This window comes from Artemia sp. Qi Xiang Cuo, chromosome 1 (genome assembly GCF_049724085.1).
Source record: "Artemia sp. Qi Xiang Cuo chromosome 1, ASM4972408v1, whole genome shotgun sequence".
Taxonomy (NCBI): Eukaryota; Metazoa; Arthropoda; class Branchiopoda; order Anostraca; family Artemiidae; genus Artemia; species Artemia sp. Qi Xiang Cuo.
Window position 1 is genome coordinate 58,108,636 of NC_142794.1, and position 21,533 is coordinate 58,130,168.

Here is a 21,533-nt window from a genome sequence, read left to right on the forward strand (position 1 = left end):
TTTGGAACAAGAAGAGCAGACAAACGATCATTCTTTACTTCTGACCGATCAAAACCAGCTGCTCTGCAGGAGCAATGCTGCAAAACAGTGTTAAAGGACAAATTTCCACTTTTCGTGTTTCATAAGCCAGGAATGAAACAGCTTATTTGAAAAATAAGAGGAGGCTTGAAAGTACCATCCATCATCAAATGAATGTTACGCCAAAAAAAAAAAAAAGTAAGACTGAAGGCTGCTTTAAGGTGAGACACTCAGGCTAGCTTGACTTTTGACTGCTGGTCTGCAATAGGATCTGGTTATATAGGTAAGTACCTAAATAATAAGGCCCAGGTGCTGATAGTGTGGTAAATAAGCTTTTTAAATATGGTGGTAATGAGGTTAGAAGTAAATTACTGATGATTATGAATGTGATTTTTGAAAAAAGAGAAGTACCTGGTGATTCTAGGAAAACTCCAATCAAACCCCTGTATAAGAAAGGTGACAAGAGTGAGTGTGGTCAGTATAGAAGTATTAGCCTGGTTTCTGTAGATAACAAATCACTTAGTATGATAAAACTTTTTAAACTTGCTGCTATAGATAAAGTTTTAAGAGAAGAACAATATGGTTTTAAAAAGTGAAGAGGATGTGCCGGTCAAATTTTCACTCTTAGAATAATAATTCACTCTTAGAGAAGTGCCTAAGTCCGCAAACATTTTTAGTCCTCAGTTTTATAGATTATGAGCAAGCGTTCGATTCAGATGATAGAAGAGTTTTAGCGAAGGTCTTATCCTTGTATACTTTAAAGTGATTAGTGCTATGTACGAGAATAATACTGCTGCGATTAAGGTATGAAAGGAATGGATCATTTTGATGGGCTTTGTCTTAAGGAACAAAGCATTGGCAATCGGAGAACACGGAATCAAATGGGGAAGTAAAACTCTCCTGGACTTAGATTATGCTGATAATTTAAGCATCACAGATGAACATGTTATCAAAATGAATAAACTTTTAGAGAGATATTTTCCAGAGAAATTGCCTACGGATTGTTTTGGGTACAAGACTCACTGACCGTATCTCAAACAGTAAGCTGTAAGAAAAGTGTGGTTTAATACCGCTTTCTAGGGCTATCATGAGAGAAAGGTTGAGATGTATAGGAAAGTTCTGCAGATGAAGGAAGACAGATTGCCAAAGATTTTCCTTTTCGGCCAACCGTCTAGGGCCAAATAAAAAGCAGGTCGTCCCCAGTTGGGGTGGAAGTGTGTCTCAAGGAGAGACTTCAGAGAAATGAGAGATTGCTTCAAGGGAAAAATGAGGGAGGCGTTGAATACATTGGAATGGAGGAGGATCATGCGTAGTTGTGAGAAGGGGAAGAAGACAAAAATACACATACATTAAGAAAAGTAGTGGAAAAAGAGAGTGTGACTTACTTCGGATTCCACAATCAGATATGAGAATGAGATCGTATTTCGCCATTTCATAGGCAGGAATCATATTGTTGATTTTTGGATTAACACACACTTTTTTACCTAAAAAAGGGAAAATTAAGCTATTTTTAACTAGGAATATCCTACGTTCAGTTCATTTTTCTATCCTAAACTAGTCTCAATGACCACAATGTTATAATAAAATGTTCTTAACATCAGCACCATTAACTGGAAAATTCTTGAAGTACCAAGGACATCGAGATGAAAACACATTTGCTCCCTGGCTCCAGGATTTTCAACGACTTTTCTTTTAGCTGTTTCAAAATTACGAAGATTTTTGGCTTGCACAAAGTTTCAGCATTGATGCCACGCTGAACCTTGAGAAAAATTAAGCGGAAACCTATTCGGTAATTTGACAATATTTTTTCTGTTTACACAACATAAGCTAGTCTAACGCCCAACGGGATGGTTCAAACATCAATCTATCAGTTGATCGTTCAATAGACAAAAAACATTTGAATACATTACGTCTGAATAGGTTTTATCTCCTAATGTCTGAAGCAAAATTGAAGCTAATATATATGCTTATATGTCAAAAAAAGTAAGCATTAAAAGTGAATATTTTTGGACTCGAAATAAAATACGGATTTCTAATGAAATTTGAATAAAGTCAAAACACTAAAAGGATAAACATAACAAAATAGGATAATTTGTCTTTCAACAAAAATATTCTTGTTAAAAAAAATCCCTCTAAACCTTGGTAAGTCAATTAACTAATAATTTGTAGTGTTTAATGTTGATTAACTTAATTAATAAAGATATAAATAAAAAGCATAGATTTTTAGCTGTTCAAGGATGTATCCATTTATTTTTATTATTCCTATTTCGTAACAAGATGTTAGGATTTATATTCTTATATAATTTAGTCATTCAATCACTGGTTATTTTTTAACCAGTTTACTGCCAATTAATGGCAGTGTTTATCTTTTGCTAAAGCAGTCATGAAAGTTACAGTTTCTAGAGTTCCATGGTGATACACTTTTTCGCTTATTTTCTGCTGATTTTTACAAACATTCCTTATTTTGAAACTTGGCACCTGTTAAGTGTTAAAACTGCAAAGCTGTATATGGATGTCTTTTTCACTAAAAATTCAGTTCCCGGTTTCTTGATTTTTTAAGACACATGATTGTGTAAGTTTCCACTGAACCAATTTGAAGAATTGGGTTTCATTTTTACTATCCCTGTGCTTTCAAAGACGGTTCGTTGACCTTATGATACTTTAAGAATCGCTTCTTACAACACCGTTAATTAAAGTAAGAATCCGTAGAATATTTTCAATAAATCTATTTTATTTCTAATAAATTTTAAAGTTATAACAAGACACGAATGATTTTTTTTTAATGACTTCAGATTGGGAATTGACGAAACCACGGTTCTAGCAATCCAAAATTATAAGACTATTTATTAGCAACTGCTTAATTCACTTTTACTAAATCAATGCCCTAGTATTAAGAAAAGTCTTCTGAAAAACAGTTTTTAAAAGAAAAATACAAAGAATTACGCGACATACTAAGACATACAGTCCAAGTTAAGACGAATATAAATTGCTTTATTCTTAGGGAAATGAAATAATCCATCTAGAATTTTTTTATTTTTAAAAGCATGTTTCAGTTTGCCGTTCTTGCTGTTACTTTCATGGAAACACCGGCTAAAAAGAGAATGAAGGGAACGCTAGTAACATACTAATAATTCCTTAGATTTACTTAGATCTTTATTTTTAAAAGAATGTTTGAGTTTGCAGTTTTTGCTTTTACTTTCATGGATACACCGGCTAAAAACAGAATGAAGGGAACGCTAGTAACATACTAATAATTCCTTAGATCTACCCTAAAAAAGACAAAGGAAAACTAAAACGAACAAAACTGAATAAAAAAACAAAATTAAACTTAAAACGAAACGAAATTAGCATGACTGAACAAACAAAATCTGAATAGAACAAGAATCAAAATGAATACTCAAGTCAAAATTAAAACACATTCAAATTGAACTAGTATGAGAGAAAATTAAAAACGAATAGAAATTATTATGATTGAAGACAGATAAAACAAAACAAAAATAATAGAACCTGAACATAAAAAAAGAAAACGACGAATAGAAATCACAAAGAATGATCAAGCCATGATTAAACCGAGCGGAAATGACCACAGATAAGAATTGAGCTGCCGACCTACTCAATATTCCCTAAAGGCTAGAGCATCAGTTGTGCTTTACTAAAAACAAAACTGATTAATTAAAAAATCACCGAGACGTTTTCAACAATTTATTCAGGAATCAGTTTTCTACCCTTCTGAGTAAAACAGAACTAAAGGTCAAACATTTGCCTTTGAATAATAAGAACACTAAATTGTAAGCCAAAAAAGTCTTAGTTATAAAAAAAAAATTCTGTAAACTGATTAGTGTTATTTACTAATATTTGTTCTTTACGAAACAATACCCACAAAAAATGTTCAAAACACACATCATTTTCGGTAGAACTAAAGAGCACTAGCCGTGATGGGGGGGGGGGGGGGGTCAGCGGTAAAAAAATTCATATCCGCTGCAATGTGGTAAAATAATTTTCAAAATAATCTTTTGACAAAACATAGGGCTAGAATGAGGCGGGAATTTTAGATAATTTGTATTTAAGGTCTTAGTATTAGATCCTAGTTTAGACGACGTGTAACATTCCCACCTTTCTACTAAAAAGTTAGACCACGGGAAGAGGTAGGGAGAAGGGTCTTAGAAGGTGTATTTCAATTATTGTAACTACTTATGCGACTCCACTTCAATCAAGATGCAGGTGGGATATCGAAGGGCCTCAGGGCCAAGTTTTACGCCTCCAACCAAGCAGATCAGAATTCCTTACATGATTCAAACAATTTACAAGATACCTGCATTTTCACTAAAACGTCGGCACTGGAAGGGAGGGGGGCCATTAACTAGACCAAGATTTGGTGCACGTATCCCTCGTATTGAAAATCATTCTATCACTTTGGTCCGAGCAAGATACGAAAAATTAAACAAGAAAAAACGGTTTTTAATAAAGCAGTGAAACGTATAAATAAAAATGAATAAACACTTTAATTAAAAAATATCCCGAATATTTCGGCCCCACGTCCGGGAACTTTTCTCAACGAAAAAAAAACGATTTTTTTTTTTTAAATAACACATATAGAAATACAACAACTAAACACACGAAGAAGAAAAAAACAAATATAAATAAAAAAAAGCAAGAAACAAACTCACATATTAAACAAAACTTGCGTTTTGTTTAATATACTTTTTAATTAAAGTCTTTATTTGTTTTTAACTATTGTTTCACTGCTTTATTAAAATTAAAACCAGCTTTTTCTTGCTTAATTTTTCAAAAATGGAAAAGCAGTGTGATCTAAAAAATTATTTACGTCCTAGCAAGATACAACAAGCCAACCTGTCGGCTAAAAGTTGGTGTATGGGGTTGGGGTGGTGGCACTGAAAGGACGATGGCCATACTTTGTGCCTCTAATCATAAAAGAAAGCCAAAGGAAACTACGACGCTGCTAAGTCAACATGGGATAAACTACAGCATAGTACACAAAATTTGGAAATTAAAAATAACTAAAACGGTGATCGATTTGACTGGGATTTGTCCCTTGTGTTGTATACCCTAGGGAAGCAACCCATAAATCAATAAGTGCATAGATTGGCTTAAGATTTGGCAGTCGGATATTTACAGTCAATGAGACTTTCCTCAAGAATATTTAGACTGCTGACCTTTGACACCTACTAGCGTCAGGAGCTTGGGATCTTTCCACTATTCCTTGATGAAAGGTTCATCAACTGTGGCTATGTCCGCGCAAACTATCAAGGATAATTGGGCATGATCGTCGGAAATGCAAGTGGGAGCAGAGGCGAACATGTATATTCAAAAGTTGGCGTTGGTGGAAAACATTTAGGGGAGATTCTGGTCAAATGTCTGCTTTTAATAATACAGATTCAGCTTCATAACATGATTCTGGTCCCAACAAAGAGCAACATTCTCGCCTTTTCTAGTAACATTTACTTGTGAAGACCGGGTTACTTGCAAAATATTTGGGACCTTGCCAATGGGTGTGTGAATCAGGAAAATTTCTAGACCATTCAAACATTCTGAGTGAACTAAATATTTTGAAGTTTTGATCTAATTCCAAGGAAGGGAGGGGGATAGAAGGGTGAATGAGTTCAAAAGAAGGCATAGGAAGGGGTTTCACTTCCTTCCGATCCGTTTCTACTCTTAATAAGGACGCTAGAACATCTTGTCTCACCCGAAATCACACAACATTTTGAATTTGTATGACTAGAAGACCAAAGTGAGCCCTTGTGCCCTACAACACCACATCCCTCCGACTACCTACTTTTTGGCAGTAAGTATGTCACACTTTGTTTGAACTGGAACCATAATTTTTTTTTATCTGTATGTTCGGGAGCACACAGAGGGCCCCTGACTCCTCTAACTCCATCCCAGCCCCCCACTGCTAACTTTTCTAAAGAAAGGTAGGTAGTTTTTTTTCCTCCAATCGGATTTGTACTTACGAGGCAAGCACCTTGGGCAAGCATTACACAAGATTGATGCTTTTCAAATTTACGCCTCTTCGAAAAGTACTCAGATTCACTTGGAGCTTACGGGCAAGCACCGAGGACTAGGAAGATAGAGGGAATACATTTACAGAGGTGTACGACACTTTGGAACCACACTTGCCTTCCATATGAAATTGCTCAGATTTAGATGGAACTAGGTGGGCATACAGCTACACCCCCAGCAATATTAGACAGCTGGCTCTTTTTAGTCGAGGCAACCACCAGGATTCTTAATTCTGATAGGCATGGATTCTCCAAAGCATGACGCCAAAAATTCTGCCACTTGGTCAACTATCTGCATGTTGATGATCGTATCTTTTTGTGATTAAATAAAAAAAACAAGTTTTTTTAACTGAAAGTAAGGAACGACGTTAAAACTTAAAACGAACAGAAATTATTCCGTATATGAAGGGGCTGTCCCCTCCTCAACGCCTCGCTCTTTACGCTAAAGTTTTTTTATTGTTTAAAAAAATAGAGTTGTGAGAAAGTCAAACTTTAGCGTAAAGAGCGAGGCGTTGAGGAGGGGAAAGCCCCCTTCATATACGGAATAATTTCTGTTAGTTTTAAGTTTTAACGTCGTTCCTTACTTTCAGTTAAAAAAAAATTGTTTTTTTTATTTAATTTTTGAAAGTTTTTTAATTAATGAAGGTTTTGATTTTGGCTCACCGTAAATGAATAATTAAAACAAAATTTGCATATTATATTTGGTTAAATGGCTTTTTCGAAACTTTTTTAATTTTATTTACGAACGTTTTTATTAGTAATAAATATACGTAACTTAGAATTAACTTACGTAACGACCTTCTATATTCATAAATTTTTAACACGTATATTATGGGGTTCGCCCCCTAGTCAATACCCTGCTCTTTAAACTATAGTTCGAATTTTTTTTCCAGTTCTTTAAAAATGACCTCTTAATCACAATCAGTTGATCAGTTGAAAAACTTGTTCTTTTTTATTTAATTCCTGATCTTTTTCTTTAATAATGCTGGGAAATCCGGCGCCCCTTCATAGCAATGTCCCTTCCCCCATGAAAACTTCCTTCATGGAAAGATCCTTCCATATAGCCCCCGACCCTCTCCTTCCCCCACCTACCAGAAAAAATCTCCTCTGAAAAAGTCTGTATACTTCCCAATAACCAATACTATATGTTAACATTGAGTAAAGTTCATAACTTTCAGCCCTCCTCCTGGGGACTTTGGGGGATCAAGTCATCCTAAAAGACATTTTTATCATATTTTCGACCATGCTGAACAAAATTGCTATCTCAAAATTTTGATCGGGTGACTTTGGGAAAAAAAAGAGCGTGGGAGGGGGCCTATTTGCCTTTTTTGGTTGCTTAAAAAAGACACTATAAATTTTCATTTCCGTTCGAACGAGCCCTACCACGATATTCTAGTACCACTGGTTAGATACGATCACCCCTGGGAAAAAAAAAAAACAAAAAAAAAAAAACAAACAAACAAACAAATAAACACGCATCCGTGATCTTTCTTCTGGCAAAAAATGCAAATGGAAAATTCCACATTTTTGTAGATAGGAGCTTGAAACCTCTACAGTAGGGTTCTCTGATACGCTGTATATGATGGTATGATTTTCATTAAGGTTCTATAACTGTTAGGGGGTCTTTCCCCCTTTTTTCGAAAATCAGCCAAATTTTCTCAGGCACGTAACTTTTGATGGGTAAGATTAAACTTAATGAAACTTATATATTTGAAATCAGAATTAAAATCTGATTCTTTTGATGTATCTATTGGTATCAAAATCCCGTTTTTTAGAGTTTCGGTTACCATTGAGCCGGGTCGCTCCTTACTTACAGTTCGTTACCACGAACTGTTTGATTCTGGATATTTTCGTCTACAATCGAGGGTATTACAGGAGTTAAGATGTCTTCAGTCCCAAAGAGGACCATAAATCATCAAAAAAAATTGCCAAGGCTTGTCAATTTGAAATTTTTCCCCATAATTCAATTTCCTGGATTTCAACATATTAAAACCACCCAAGAATAATTACGAGTCAAGAAGACAGATGAATAATGTTTGAAATCATTTCGCTATGTTAAAGTTTTTGGATCCAGAAACGACGTGTCAGTCCCTCCCCCATTGTCCTAAATTTTACATCTTCCAAGTATAAATTACTAGCGAATTTGAGCTTGTCAGAAAAGTGTTCTTAAAGAAACCAAAACAACACTTTTTCTGCATAAGTTACAAACACTTAAGACTTGGCAAAAATAAGCATAGGTTCCAGTGGTTTAAACATAATTAGGTAGCACTTGTTGCATATTGCAGTAAAAGCTTGACCAAAATTTGTAAATTCGAGAAAACACCAATAAAACAATGGCACCCGGCTTCCCTCAGCAGTCACCTTTCTAAGCCCCCTTTAAGTTTGAGTTCGAGTCATTTATTGACTTGCAAACCGCTGTAGTAACGTTAGTAAAACTTCTACTTTTTCTTCAATCGGTATTTGCTAGCTAGTGATTTTACATCTTGAAATTTAGTTGCACTTCTCCAACAGCTGGTATCAACAGTTTTATAGAATATCTAAAGAGAAGAGGAAAGAGTTGAGGGAAGCTTTTCGACAAAAATCGATTTCAGTATGTACAACTAAGAGAAAGATTTAAAACAATAGTTGTTAATCTTCTTGTCTTGCTGACATTCTTCAGTGAGTCAAAGATGCTGCCTAACTTCTGGAAACAAATGTAGGGGGGAAAGAAGCAAATTGACATAATTAATAAAGATAAGATCAATTCACATTATCCAAGGCAGAATAGTGTAACATTGCATTATATGCTATAGGACCCAATACGTTTATAACATACATCTGTCACCTGTTGATCTTATGAAGAATTTATTTTTATAATTTGGTCCCACCCTGCAAAAAGGGTAATTATTTTCTTTCTAAATTAATGACACCTCGCTTCTTCCCTAAGAGCGGGCAAAAGCCTTCCTTTTATTGATCTTTCTACTCTCTTTTTTAACTCTATTTTCAAATTGCACTCCTGAGACTTTGAACCTTTCTTTTAACTCTTCAAAAATTAGTCCCATAAGCTGGACAGAAGCTTTGAGTATTGCGCTCTTTAACCAAAAATACTTACATGTCAAGTTACTTTGATTCATCTGGAATAATATTCCCTTGCCCCGAAAAATTCCCTCGCCCCATTTTTTCCTGTAATGTAAAATTTAAATTTTCTTTTGACGCGATTTTTATTTTATTCATTCTGGTAAGAAGGCTGACATGCTTAAGAGGAAACCCCATGATAATTACAAGTAATGACAGCAACAGAGCTGAAATAGCTCACTACATTCTTTCTCCCAAAGCATTTTGTACACCTAGTCTGTAGTTTTTATTTTTCTTATGACTATTCAAAAGAATGACGATCATTAGCCCCATAAGCTGAGCAGAGCCTTAGAAATTGGCATTTTTAGCAACAAATTATTTACATTTTAATGTCCTTTGATATTTTTCCATCTGAAATTGTATTCTCTCCCTCGAATTTTTTTTTTCATGTAATCTGGAATTATTATTGTTTATTTTTAGCTCTATTTTATATTCAATTTTCAATCTATGACTTTTAATTATTCGCTTTATTCTTTCCACTTTTTACCGAATAAAAATTAGCCCCAAACGCAGCATAAAAGCTTAGAAATTGAACTCTTTTAAAGCAAAAATACTTATATTTTAATTTTCTTTTTTCAGCTGAAATCGTATGCTACATTCCCTCCATAAAATACCCTAACCCCATTTTTTCATGCAATACAAAATCCTTATTTTCTTTTCAGGAGAGTTTCATTTAATTTATGCTACTAAGAACCCTGACATACATAGAAAACCCCTCCCTAAAAAAAGGGTGACCATTTAAAATTTTGTGTTTCACATCTATTTTAAAATAATTGTACATTGTTCTTGCAAGAAGGGTGACTCAGAAAACATTTGGAATTCAAATATCAAAGTTCTTGAAGTAAAGGCTTTCTGCTTCATCACAATTTAAATTTTTACTAATTTTCACTCCTGTTTTTGAGTTTCGATCAAAACCCCTTTTCACATCAATAATTCCGGTTTTCTTTTCTTAAAAAAAAAATCAAGATTTAAATGTCACATTTTTTCACGTAATGCCACGTCAACCCTTTTACATCATTTAACAAATTTCACTTCTTTTCAAATTTCCATAGCAAAAAAAACATTTTATATCAAGAATTCCAATTTTCTTAAAAATCTCAGGTTCTAAATATCAGGTTTCTTCATGTAAACTCGTTTTACTTCATCAAATCTTATTCTTTTTTTTTAATTTTCCAATATTTTTTTAATTTCAATGGAAGAAAACACATTTTCATGTCATGAATTCCAGATTACTTAAAAATTTTAGTGTTATAATACCACATTCCTTCGAATAAACCCTTTCAACTTCGTTTCATTTTTCAAAACAATTTTCGCTTTTTTCGAACTTTAATTACAGAACAAAAAAAAAACGCCTTATGTCAAGAGTTTCAGTTTTTTAAAAATTTCCGGATTTGAATATCACATTTATTCAAGAAAAATCCTTTTCTACTTCATCAATTTTTCTATTTTTTAATACTTCTATTTTTGAATTTCAATAGCAGAACTATTTTTCACGTCAAGAATTTTACTTTCGTAAGAATATCGGAGTTTAATTATTACACCCCTTCAAGTAACCCCTTTCTACTTCATCAAATTGTTCATTTTAGTAACAATTTTTATTTCTTTTTTTGAATTTCGATAGCAAACCTTTTTCATGTCAAGAATTCAAATTTTCTTTAAAATTTTAAGGATTTAAGCATCATCTTTGTTTAAGTGAAACCTTTCTACTCCGTCAATTTTTTTTTTTTTTTTTTTTTTTAGCAATTTTCACTTCTTTTTCAAATTGCAGTAGCAAGAATACTTGTCATATCAAGAATTCCAGTTTCTTAAAAAAATTCACTTGTTTTTTTGAATTTGAAAATGTACGGAATAATACATTAAAAGAATTGGGTTTTTATGCTGATTAAATAAATAAAAAAAACAAGTTTTTTCAACCGAAAGTAAGGGGCAATTTTTAAACTTACAACAAACAGAAATTATTACGTACATGAGGGGGGTTACCTTCTCCTCAACACCATGCTCTTTACGGTAAAGCTTGATGTTTTGTTCCAGTTATTTAAGAATGACTCCTGAATCATAAAGGCCGTTTAATTAGAATAGTAAGCTCTTTTAAAAGTTCTAAAAAAAACTAAACCGGAAAGAGCAAGGTATTCAGGAGAGGGCGAAGCCCCTCATTAACGTAATAATTTCTGTTCGTTTTAAGTTTTAATGTTGCTCCTTAATTTCAGTTGAAAAAACTTGTTATTTTTTTATTTAATTTCTGATCGTTTTTAATTAATGCTGGAAAATCTGGCTCCCCCTCAATGGAATATTACCTTCCCACAGGAATAATTCCTCCATGGAAAGATACTCCCACGTAACTCTCCCCACCCCTCCACCAGAAAAATCCCCCTGAAAAACGTCTGTATACTTCCTAATAACCAATAGTATAAGTAAACAATAGGCAAAGTTCATAGCTTGCAGTCCAACCCCCGAAACCGTGGGAGAGGGGGGTCAAGTCATCCTCAAAGACATATTTATTATATTTTTAGACTATGTTGAAAAAATGGCATAGCCCGATCTCATAATTTTGATCGGGCGACTGTGGGAAAGAAATGAGCGTGGGAGGGGGCTAGCTGCGCTCCAATATTTTTGGTCACTTAAAAAGGGCACTAGAACTTTTGATTTCCGATGAAATCAGCCCTCTCCTGATCTTCTACGATCACTGGTTCGATACGAACACCCCTAGAAAAAAAATAAATAAACACGCATCCGTGATCTTTCTTCTGGCCAAAAAAACGGCCAAGTTAAACTTTTTTGTAGATAGAAACTTGCAACATCTACAGTAGAGTTCAGTGATATTCTGAATCTGATGGTGTAATTTTCATTAAGATCTGACTTGACTTTTGGGGGTGTTTTCCCCCTTTTTCAAAATTTACTTTTGATAGGTTACATTAAATTTAATGAATTTTACATACTTTGAATAAGCATCAAAATTCGTTTTTTTTAATATATCTATTGTTATCAAGACTCTGTTTCTTAGAATTTCAGTTACTATTGAGCCGCATCGCTCCTTACTTACAGCTAGTTATGACAAACTGTTTAATTCCAAACATAAAATTCTCTAAGTTAATTGTTACACATCAAAAGATATGAGCCTGAGATAATCTGCCTGATTTTCATCAAAAAGGGGGGGGAACACCCCTAAAAGTCAAGGGATCTTAATGAAAATTACACCATCAGATTCAGTATATCACAGAACTCTACTGTAGAGGTTGCAAGTTTCTATCTACAAAAAAGTGGAACTTGACCATTTTTTGGCCAGAAGACAGATCACGGATGTGTGCTTTTTTTATTATTATTATTAAATATTTAACCTAACCTAACCTAGGTATCTCCCCTCCCCACTAAACCCCAAAAAACAACGGTTCAAATATTGTAGACATTTTAGCGTTCTGGGTGCATAATTGTCATTTGTAATTCTTATTATTTGTTCATAAACGATTATAACCGGGTATCTGTCTCTCTCCCGTTTGACAAGTTTCCTTGATAGAGTCTATAGCGGTGTGTACCATTAAGTAAAACAGCACCAATTTTTTTTTCCAACTGAAAGTAGGGAACGACATTAAAACTTAAACGAACAGAAATTATTCCGTATATGAAGGGGGCTGCGCCTTTCTCATCCGTCGCTCTTTATAATAAAAGTTTGACTTTTTGTTCCAATTCTTTAAGAAAAACTCCTGAAACACAAAGGCCAATGAATTTGAATGAGAAACATTTTTAAATAACTTTAAGACTTCAGTGTAAAGAGCAAGAATTAAGAAAGGGGCGGACCCTCTCAAACACGAATAATTTCGGTACGTTTCAAAGTTTTAATGTTGCTCCTTACTTTCGTAGGTAATTTCGAAGACCACAGTGCCTTTCCATGACAATAAATAAAAGTTTCAATAGGGATAAGCCTTTTATTAGACACTGGATTTTTCAATCACATGTACAGTGACCGTCATCAGCAGAAATACTGCGTATGATGTATGCCGATGACGTATGATGTATTTCTGCTGATGACGGTCACTGTACATGTGATCGAAATACCCGGTATATTTTGTGCTTGTTATTATCACTGTCTAATAAAAGAATTTATCTATATTCTAGCTATTATGTATTTCCTTACTTTCAGTTGAAAAAACATAGTTTTTTATTTAATATCATTCTAGACTCACAGTGATCATGTTTACTTTGTCTGCATATCAAGATCAGTTCAGCTGCTCTGATCAATGATTTTAAATATTACATACGTAATACAAGAAACATACTATGCATTATAAAATATTTGACAATTCTATAGAAATTTTACGAAAAAATTCCAGAGCCAAAACAAAAATGAAATTTGAAAATTTGAAATCCGATTTTCCAAATTATTTCCTGGAAATCTTAAAACAGAAACAGGATTTCAGATTCGACATTCTAAACAAATTTAACATCGGTACAAAGTCTACTTTCTGAGCTCAGACAGTTTCGTTTTGTTGCTTCTTTGTATTACTTAATAGAAGTGCCATTTAGTTTTAAAAAGGGTATAAAATACAAGGAAAAAACCTTCAGTAGGCATAAAAACATGACTTTCATCATTTTTTTCTCGGAAAATACTGATAGATTTTTCAACAAATAGTCAGAGGGGATTTTTCTTCTCTCTTGCACGAAATCGCAAAAAGGTTTTGAATTTTCATTTCTTACTGTTACCGAGCTACAGCAGTAGCGTTATCGAGCAATGGCATGACCACAGATTGGCTAGAGACATTTGCTTAAGTATGTTAATCGACCCAAAAAACAGATATATCCTGGGATACGACCATAAATAAGAGAGAGCCGTAAAAAGTACAAAAACGTCTATTAAATAAACATATAATAAGATAAAAAGAATTTTAGAATGAGGCTTAGCAGAAATAGCAAATTAAGAAGGTAAACTTACCTATGCAAATTTTTGTATCTACAGAGGGATATTTGTTCATTAGCTTTCTCACTACCATTAGAGCTGGTTCTGAATCGTCGTGAGCACAGAATAGTAGCTCATACTATGGGGAAAAACAAAGGCTTAATAGGACTACAACAACAATGGGGATGAATAAAATATGAGACAAACTATGCTGTTATGCTAAACGTAGAAGATGCATATCATTACTTTTCATCTTTTTTTAGCCTTAAGTTTCGAGGAATAAGCTAATGCTGTATTAAACAGCAAATTTCATAGAGTGCAAGGATCGTGAAATACTCTTTTCACGCTTAGCTTAACAATATAATAAGCTATAAAAAAAGCTACATACTCACACTTTAAGTGGTAAAAAAGGGTAAACTAAGAAAATCAGAGAAAAGGTATTAAAAAATAAAGTGAAATGAAAACTCCTAGGAAATCTAAAGGAGATGGAAACAGTTCGGCAAAACTGATTAGAACAAGGATTAAAAAGCCGTCCCTGGAATTGATAAAAATTGACTGCTAATATCATTCAAACATCAAAGGTTTCAAATCTTTTCCATCGACTGAGACGACACAGCCTCTAAACGAGTCCTCTCAAGCCAGGTCGGCCAACCACTCAAGTTGTTTCAGAGATAAATGATACATCAGTTATAATCATAAGGTAATATACCACTTTAATCGAAAAGTTAAAAAATTGTCTGTTGTTCAGTGGTTTGCCAACAGAATATAACATTAAAAAATAAAAATCATGCTCGAACAGATGGCGTTACGTTTGTTGTATTAATCCGTTTTGTTTATACGGTACATGAAAATATAAGTTTTAAAAAGTATAATTTTAAGTTCATTGAGAAGTATATAAAAGCTTATAAAAGGTTTCCCTTTTATAAGCTTTTACTTTCAGAAGTGCAAAAATAAAGCAGTTCCTCTTTTGGGGCTAATTTTAAGGACACACTTATTTGTTGTTCCCATTTTAAAATTTTGAATGTTGGTCAGTTACGGGATCACCAGTTATTAAGACTGGTATACCAATGTTTAAATGGTGTTTCGTCAGCTTGTTTTGCGGAGATTTTTACTATTAATTCTGACTATTATTCTTATCATACTAGGAATGCGGATAAACTAGTATATGAGAAGAGAAATACAGCGAGATCAGCTCACGTGTTTCGTCACATAAGTGTAACCCTCTGAATAACCTCCCGGACGGCATTACGGGCTCTGTATCAGTTTCTTCATTTAAATGACAGGTCAAAAAGTTCCTACTGAGTCAAGATGCAGGATGACAGCAAGGTCCCTTGTGAGGGTTTAGTCTGTTTTTATTATTATCATTTTCCTTCAATTATTTTTTTTTAGTGTATTTATTTATAAGTTATTGCTTGTGTGAATTAATTAACTAATTAATTAATTAAATGTTTGTTTAATTTGATTTGCGGTTTTTTTGAATTTATCAATAAAAAAATCTCACTCTCTAAGTATGAAAAAGAGACAAATTACCTTCGAAACTGTCAGCCACGAACAGAAATCAATCAACACTAACAAACAAGGTTCTAGGCTAACCCCCCCCCCCACCCCCCAAAAAAATCCTCCCATGGAAAATCTTTCCCAGAAAAAGAGACTTCCATGGACAATTCCCCCCTGGAAAATTTCCCTTGCCGACAATACAGGTGGTTGTTTTTGTAAAATCTTCTTTTTTCACAATCTTTTATAATATCTAAATGTTTTGCGTAAGCCAATGCCATAAAGTGAAACAATTTTCTTAGAAATGTTCATAGTTTGTTTCAGCGGAATTTGAGAGAAGACCAGAGAGAAACGTCGTCACGGGAGAAAGAAATATGATGAATAATATTTGCCAAATTCCTTTTTGCCAAGTGTTGGACAGGAAGCTTGAACAAGTACAGAATTACAAAGCAACTAACGTATTTTGCATTTGCAAATACTACAGTCGACAAAGAATTCGCAAGAATTCACAGTTGTATTATTTTTTTCAGGAGGTTCAAAAACTGACTAAAATGCCGTGTTTGAATTATTTTAGCGACTTCTTTCATCCGTCATTTAACTTTCAAGCATTAGACCCAACCTTCTGATGGATCCACTTACTTTTCTTCTATATAGCAGATCTAAGCTCCAGTGAGGAACAAAAAAACTTTTTTAACACAAAAAAGGAAAAGAAAAAAAAAAGATTTGTTTAAGTGGCTTTTAAGTTAGGACCAAATAGCAGACTCGCTTGAGAGAAAAACACTTCTACTGACACCGCTGGTGTCAATACAAAGAAAAATAAGAAAAAAAGAAACAGACTTTGACGCTAAATTTTTGAAGTTTTTCATAATGAACTTTACTCTAGGAAGTTTTTTTTTTTAACTATCCTTTTAGTTAAAGGTCAGGCTAACTTACCACAGGGTACTTCATACTAAAATACGTCTCCAAATTTCCAAAAAGGTTTTTATCTGTTCCAGTCAATGGTTTAATAATGGAAACACCAGGACGAGGTGCATCGGGCAGTAAATCCTTAGTCTTGTAAAGTCTCCATTTACTGAGAAAAAAGAGATTTTTATATAAAAAAAAATATAAAACTCGGCACGCGGCAGGTTTGTATAATTATGATTCTGGCTGTCTCTATATTCACTTTGTGATAAAATTGTTCAGCAGCTTTGAAAATGGAAATATTACGATTATTTATGACTGTAAACAATGAACCACCATTTATGATGGGAACTCTGCACCTTCATACACTTAGGCACAGTTGTAGTAGTGGTCACAGTAGTAGTACTGATATTACTAGTGGTAGTATTAGTAGTAATAGCGGTAGTACTAGTAGCAGCAATAGTATTAACTTATTGCCTTTTGGTCAGTTGAACACCCCTCTTACCAAGTCCTGGAAGTTTCAACTTAATACAATAAGCCATTGCTATGACATGGCTGATAAGGCCTTTTGATAGCCTGTATGTTCATATACTTCTTAAAATTTTCATGTCAGTGATCTTGTGAGCTTACAAGTAGTTGCAATAGAAGTAGTAGTTGTAGTAGCAGTAGTAAATGTAGCACTGATAGCAGTATTAGTAGTAGTTTGCACATATTGCCTTTGGTCTAGTGATCTTCCCCTTTAAGAATTTTCTGAAAGTTCCAACTTAGTACCCAAATCAATCCCTGAGATACATTTTTTTGGCAACGTACTTGCACATTGCGCCTTTTGTTTAGTTCGAATTTTCCCTCAATATGTTAAAAGGAGTAGTGTGGCAGTAGTAGCGGTAACGGTAGTAGTGGCAGTAACTTTGGTAGTAGTGGTGACATGCAAACATATCCTTTTTGATCATCTCCCTATCATTTCCTGGAAGTTCCAAATTAACCTATACAGTCATTCCTGAGTTACAATCTTCTGACAACCCGTATGCATATAACGTGTTTTGATTTAGTTCAAACACTCCCCTAAATATTCTCTGAAATGCTCACCTGAATGCCCTTCGTCTTTTTGGAAAGTAAAGTTGAAACATGTATATCTTTCTCAATAACATATATCATAGGCAGCGCAATAGCGCTGCCTAGGTAAACAACGATGTTGGCATAAGGTTTTTTTTTTTTGGTTTGTTTGTTTCTTTTAGACCAGGGCACTTCGTGTCGAAGGAGTTGCCGTAGAAACTTCGAAAAGGGCTCATTTGATTGGAAATTGGAAGGGTTTGTGCCCTTTTTAATAGCCGAAAGTGATTGGAAGGCAACTAACACCCCTTCTACGCCCATCCTTTCCTCAAACACATCCAATCAAAATTTTAGAAATAGCCATTTTGTTCAACGTAGTTGAAAGATCTGGAAATTTTGTTTTTGAGGAGGACCCCCCCCCCAGCCCTCAGGGCATGGGTTGTAAGTTATGCCCTTTTACATATAAGGTTTTTATAGAAAGCTTTGTCATAAAAACTCCAAAAAGGACTCATTCGATTGGAATTGAAAGGGCCAGTGCCCTCTTTAATAGCTCAAAGTAATTGGAGGGCAACTAACCCTCCTCTCACGCACACCATTTCCCGAGAATGATTGGCCTGAGGGCCAATCATTCGATTGGAAATTGAAAGGGCTAGAGCCCTTTTTAATGGTAGAAAGTGATTGGAGGGCAACTAACCACCCTCTCACGCCCACCATTTCCACAAATACATCCAATCAAAATTTTGAGATAGCCATTTTTTTCAACGTAGTTGAAACTTCCGGAAATTAGGTCTCTGAGGATGACCCCCCCCCCTCCGCAGCCCTCAGGGCAAGGGTTGTTAGTTGTGCCCTGGGGGCATATAAGGTTTTTACAGAAAGCGTTGTTGTATTAAACTTCAAAAAGCACTCATTCGATTAAAAATTGAAGGGGCGAGTGCTCTTTTTAATAGTCGAAAGTGATTGGAGTGATAGGCAAAGTGATAGGCAACTAACCACCCTCTCACGCCCACCATTTCCCCAAACACATTCAATCAAAATTTCGAGAAAGCCATATTGTTAAACGTAGTTGAAAGATCTGGAAATTATGTCTTTGAACAGAACACCCCCCCCCCCACAGCCTTCAGGGCAAGGGTTGTAAGTTAATGCACTGGGGGCATATAAGGTTTTTATAGAAAGCGTTGTCATAAAAATTTCAAAAAGGGCTCATTGGATTGGAAATTGAAAGGGCTAGTACCGTTTTTAATAGTTGAGAGTGATTGGAGGACAACTAACCTCCGTCTCATGCCCACCATTTCCCCAAACACATCCAATCAAAATTTTGAGATAGCTATTCTTTTCAACGTAGTTGAAAGTTCTGGAAATTATGTCTTTTAGGATGACAACCCTTCCCCCCACAGCCCTCAGGGTAAGGGTTGTAAGTTATGTACTGCGGGCAAATAAGGTTTTTATAGAAATGGTTATCGTAGAAACTATAAAAAGGGCTAAAAAGGGAAACTATATAAAACTATAAATTCGATTGGAAATTGAAAGGGCTAGAGCCCTTATCATAGGTTCTAAACCCCTATGCTTTCTAAAAGCCAGAATATGATTTGTAATTTACTGAAAATAATTATTTTAAATGTTTTCAGTTTTATAACTTTAGGAAATCAAAAATTAATTAAGATTTTAAGGAATAAATATCAGGATATGTATATTAAATTTACAATGCACAATTTTTTCAGTTGATTCAATTTGAATTTTTTTTCAGTAAAGTACAAATTATATTCTGGCGTTTAGAACCCTAATCGAATTATTTTTTGCTTGTTTTAAGTTTGCCTCTGTTATTAGTTTTAGTTTCTGTTTGTTTTGAGTTTCGTGTATATATTGATATTGGTTTGTGGTATTTGTATACTTGGTAGATTATTTGATTCTATTTTGGTTCATTTTTGGTTTAATGGAGTTCTTTACTGTTTTTAAAAAACTTATTTTGTGGAAAACGTTTTTTTAATTAATTATATGTAAACAGTGAACAAATTGTCTAACTTACAACCCTTGCCCTGATGACTGTGAATAGGTTGACATCCCCAAAGACATAATTACCCGAGATTTTAACAATGCTAAACAAAATAGTTCTCTCAAATTATGATCGGATTTGTTTTGGGGTATGATTGGCTTGAAGACGGCTGGTCTTCTTCCATTCACTTTTGCCTCTTAAAAAGGACACTAGAACTTCCGACTTCTAATCAAATTAACCAAACCCGACCTGAAATCAATAAGACCACCCGTTCCATAGCAATATTAGTAGGGATGTGTAAGAAGGCACAGGGGGGACTCCATATATGGGCATAGAATCCATCTAAGTGTATTGATCCACTAACGGGTCAATGACACCTTTTTCAAGGTCAGTCAGGGGCTGTTTCTAAGTGTATTGACTCCGAGACGAGATTTGATGTCCTTGGTAAAAAGTCTGAACGAGATTTAATGTCATTGGTAAAAAGTCTGAACGAGATTTAATGTCATTGGTAAAAAAAAAGTCAGGAAGAGATTTAATGTCCTTGGTAAAAAAAAAAGTCAGGAAGATATTTAATGTCCTTGGTAAAAAAAAAGTCAGGGGGAGATTTAATGTCCTTGGTAAAAGTGTTCTTTCTAAACCAGTCAGGGAACTTGGAAATACTATGGGGAAAATGCGCATGCGTACGGAATTCTAACGGTACAATGTTATTGAATACTGAACTTTAATAATTTATGCATGTTTTTATGGTTTTTCTCACTGAGGATGTTTTTTCATGGTTTGTTTCACTGTTGATGGATGTTTCTTGGATGTCAACAACAATTGCTGGATGTTTCTTGGATGTCAACAACAATTGCTGGATGTTTCTTGGATGTCAACATAAGTTCACATCAACAATTGCTGGATTATCGAGTCTAACGGGTCAATGACACTTCTTTCTAGGTCAATTCGTTTGTTGTTTCTAAGTGAATTGATCGGCTCTAACGGGACAGGATCACGTGTCTCTTTCTAAACCAATCAGGGAGTTACGTAAAGTTTCCCTTTGCATCAAAATTTACCCCTGAGATTTTTTTTCTAACCGACATGCGTTAACGTTAAATTATCATACAGTCAGAAGCCACCATGGATAGAGCATCAAGTATTATTGACCTGGAAACTTTAGCTACAATGATTAATAATGTGAGTTCTGGTTAGTAAATTTTCTTAGGTTATTTCCGACTTTAATTTTTTCATTGGAAATTATTCTCTTTTTCGGTAAATTCATGCTTTCTGTATCCTACCTAAAGTGACAGCCATCTTCCGTTAACTCAAAGGCATGCTAATTCCCTTTAAGCCGTGAACCTAACTTTTATCAGTTCCGTAAACATGTATATAGGGGTAATTATCGCATCCTGTCAAATGCACATTCTGTGTTAGTCAAAGCTCGCGTCTATTGTTTGATTAATCGTGCAAATGATTACGCAAAAAGACGCTTTTTGCGTCCTAGCAAAAACTTGCTAGGGGGGTAGCTGTTGCTTATGATAAATATTTTAATATGGAAAATTTGTCTTCCATTTTAAGCACTCAGTGTTTATATGGGGGGGGGGTTGTGCCTGAGTTATGGGGTTCGAATTAATGAAAGAATTAAAGTGGTAAACAATGGGGGGTTTACATGGTAAAAAAGAGTGTATTTTACGCTTTCTAACGACAATAAACATCACATAGTAGAGTTTGCATTGGGGGGGGAGGAGGGTATTTACCATGAATTCGAATATATTGGGGGGGACTATGTAAAATGATTTTATTTGGAAATAACCTAAGAAAATTTACTAAACAGAACTCATATTATTAACCATTGTAGCTAAAGTTTCCATGTAAATAATACTTGATGCTCTATCCATGGTGGCTTCAGACTGTATGATAATTTAACCTCAACACATGTCCATTATAAACAAAATCTCAAGGGCGAATTTCGATGTAAAGGAAAACTTTACGTAACTCCCTGATTGGTTTAGAAAGAGATACGTGATCCTGTCCGGTTAGAGCCGATCAATTCGCTTGGAAACAACAAACGAATTGA

General features: G+C 34.5%; 1 protein-coding gene across 6 annotated transcripts in view; it reads right to left on the reverse strand.

The window, feature by feature from the left end:
• Positions 1-21,533, reverse strand: part of GlcT (ceramide glucosyltransferase) — a 109,289-nt gene that overhangs the window by 40,027 nt on the left and 47,729 nt on the right. For all 6 annotated transcript variants that reach the window (XM_089085649.1, XM_089108485.1, XM_089108494.1 and 3 more), the window contains 3 exons: positions 16,468-16,606; positions 14,077-14,179; positions 1,404-1,502 (listed from right to left, as the gene is read on the reverse strand). In XM_089085649.1, coding sequence (XP_088941775.1) covers positions 1,404-1,502; positions 14,077-14,179; positions 16,468-16,606 — 341 coding nt within the window. The remainder of the gene's footprint in view (positions 1-1,403; positions 1,503-14,076; positions 14,180-16,467; positions 16,607-21,533) is intronic.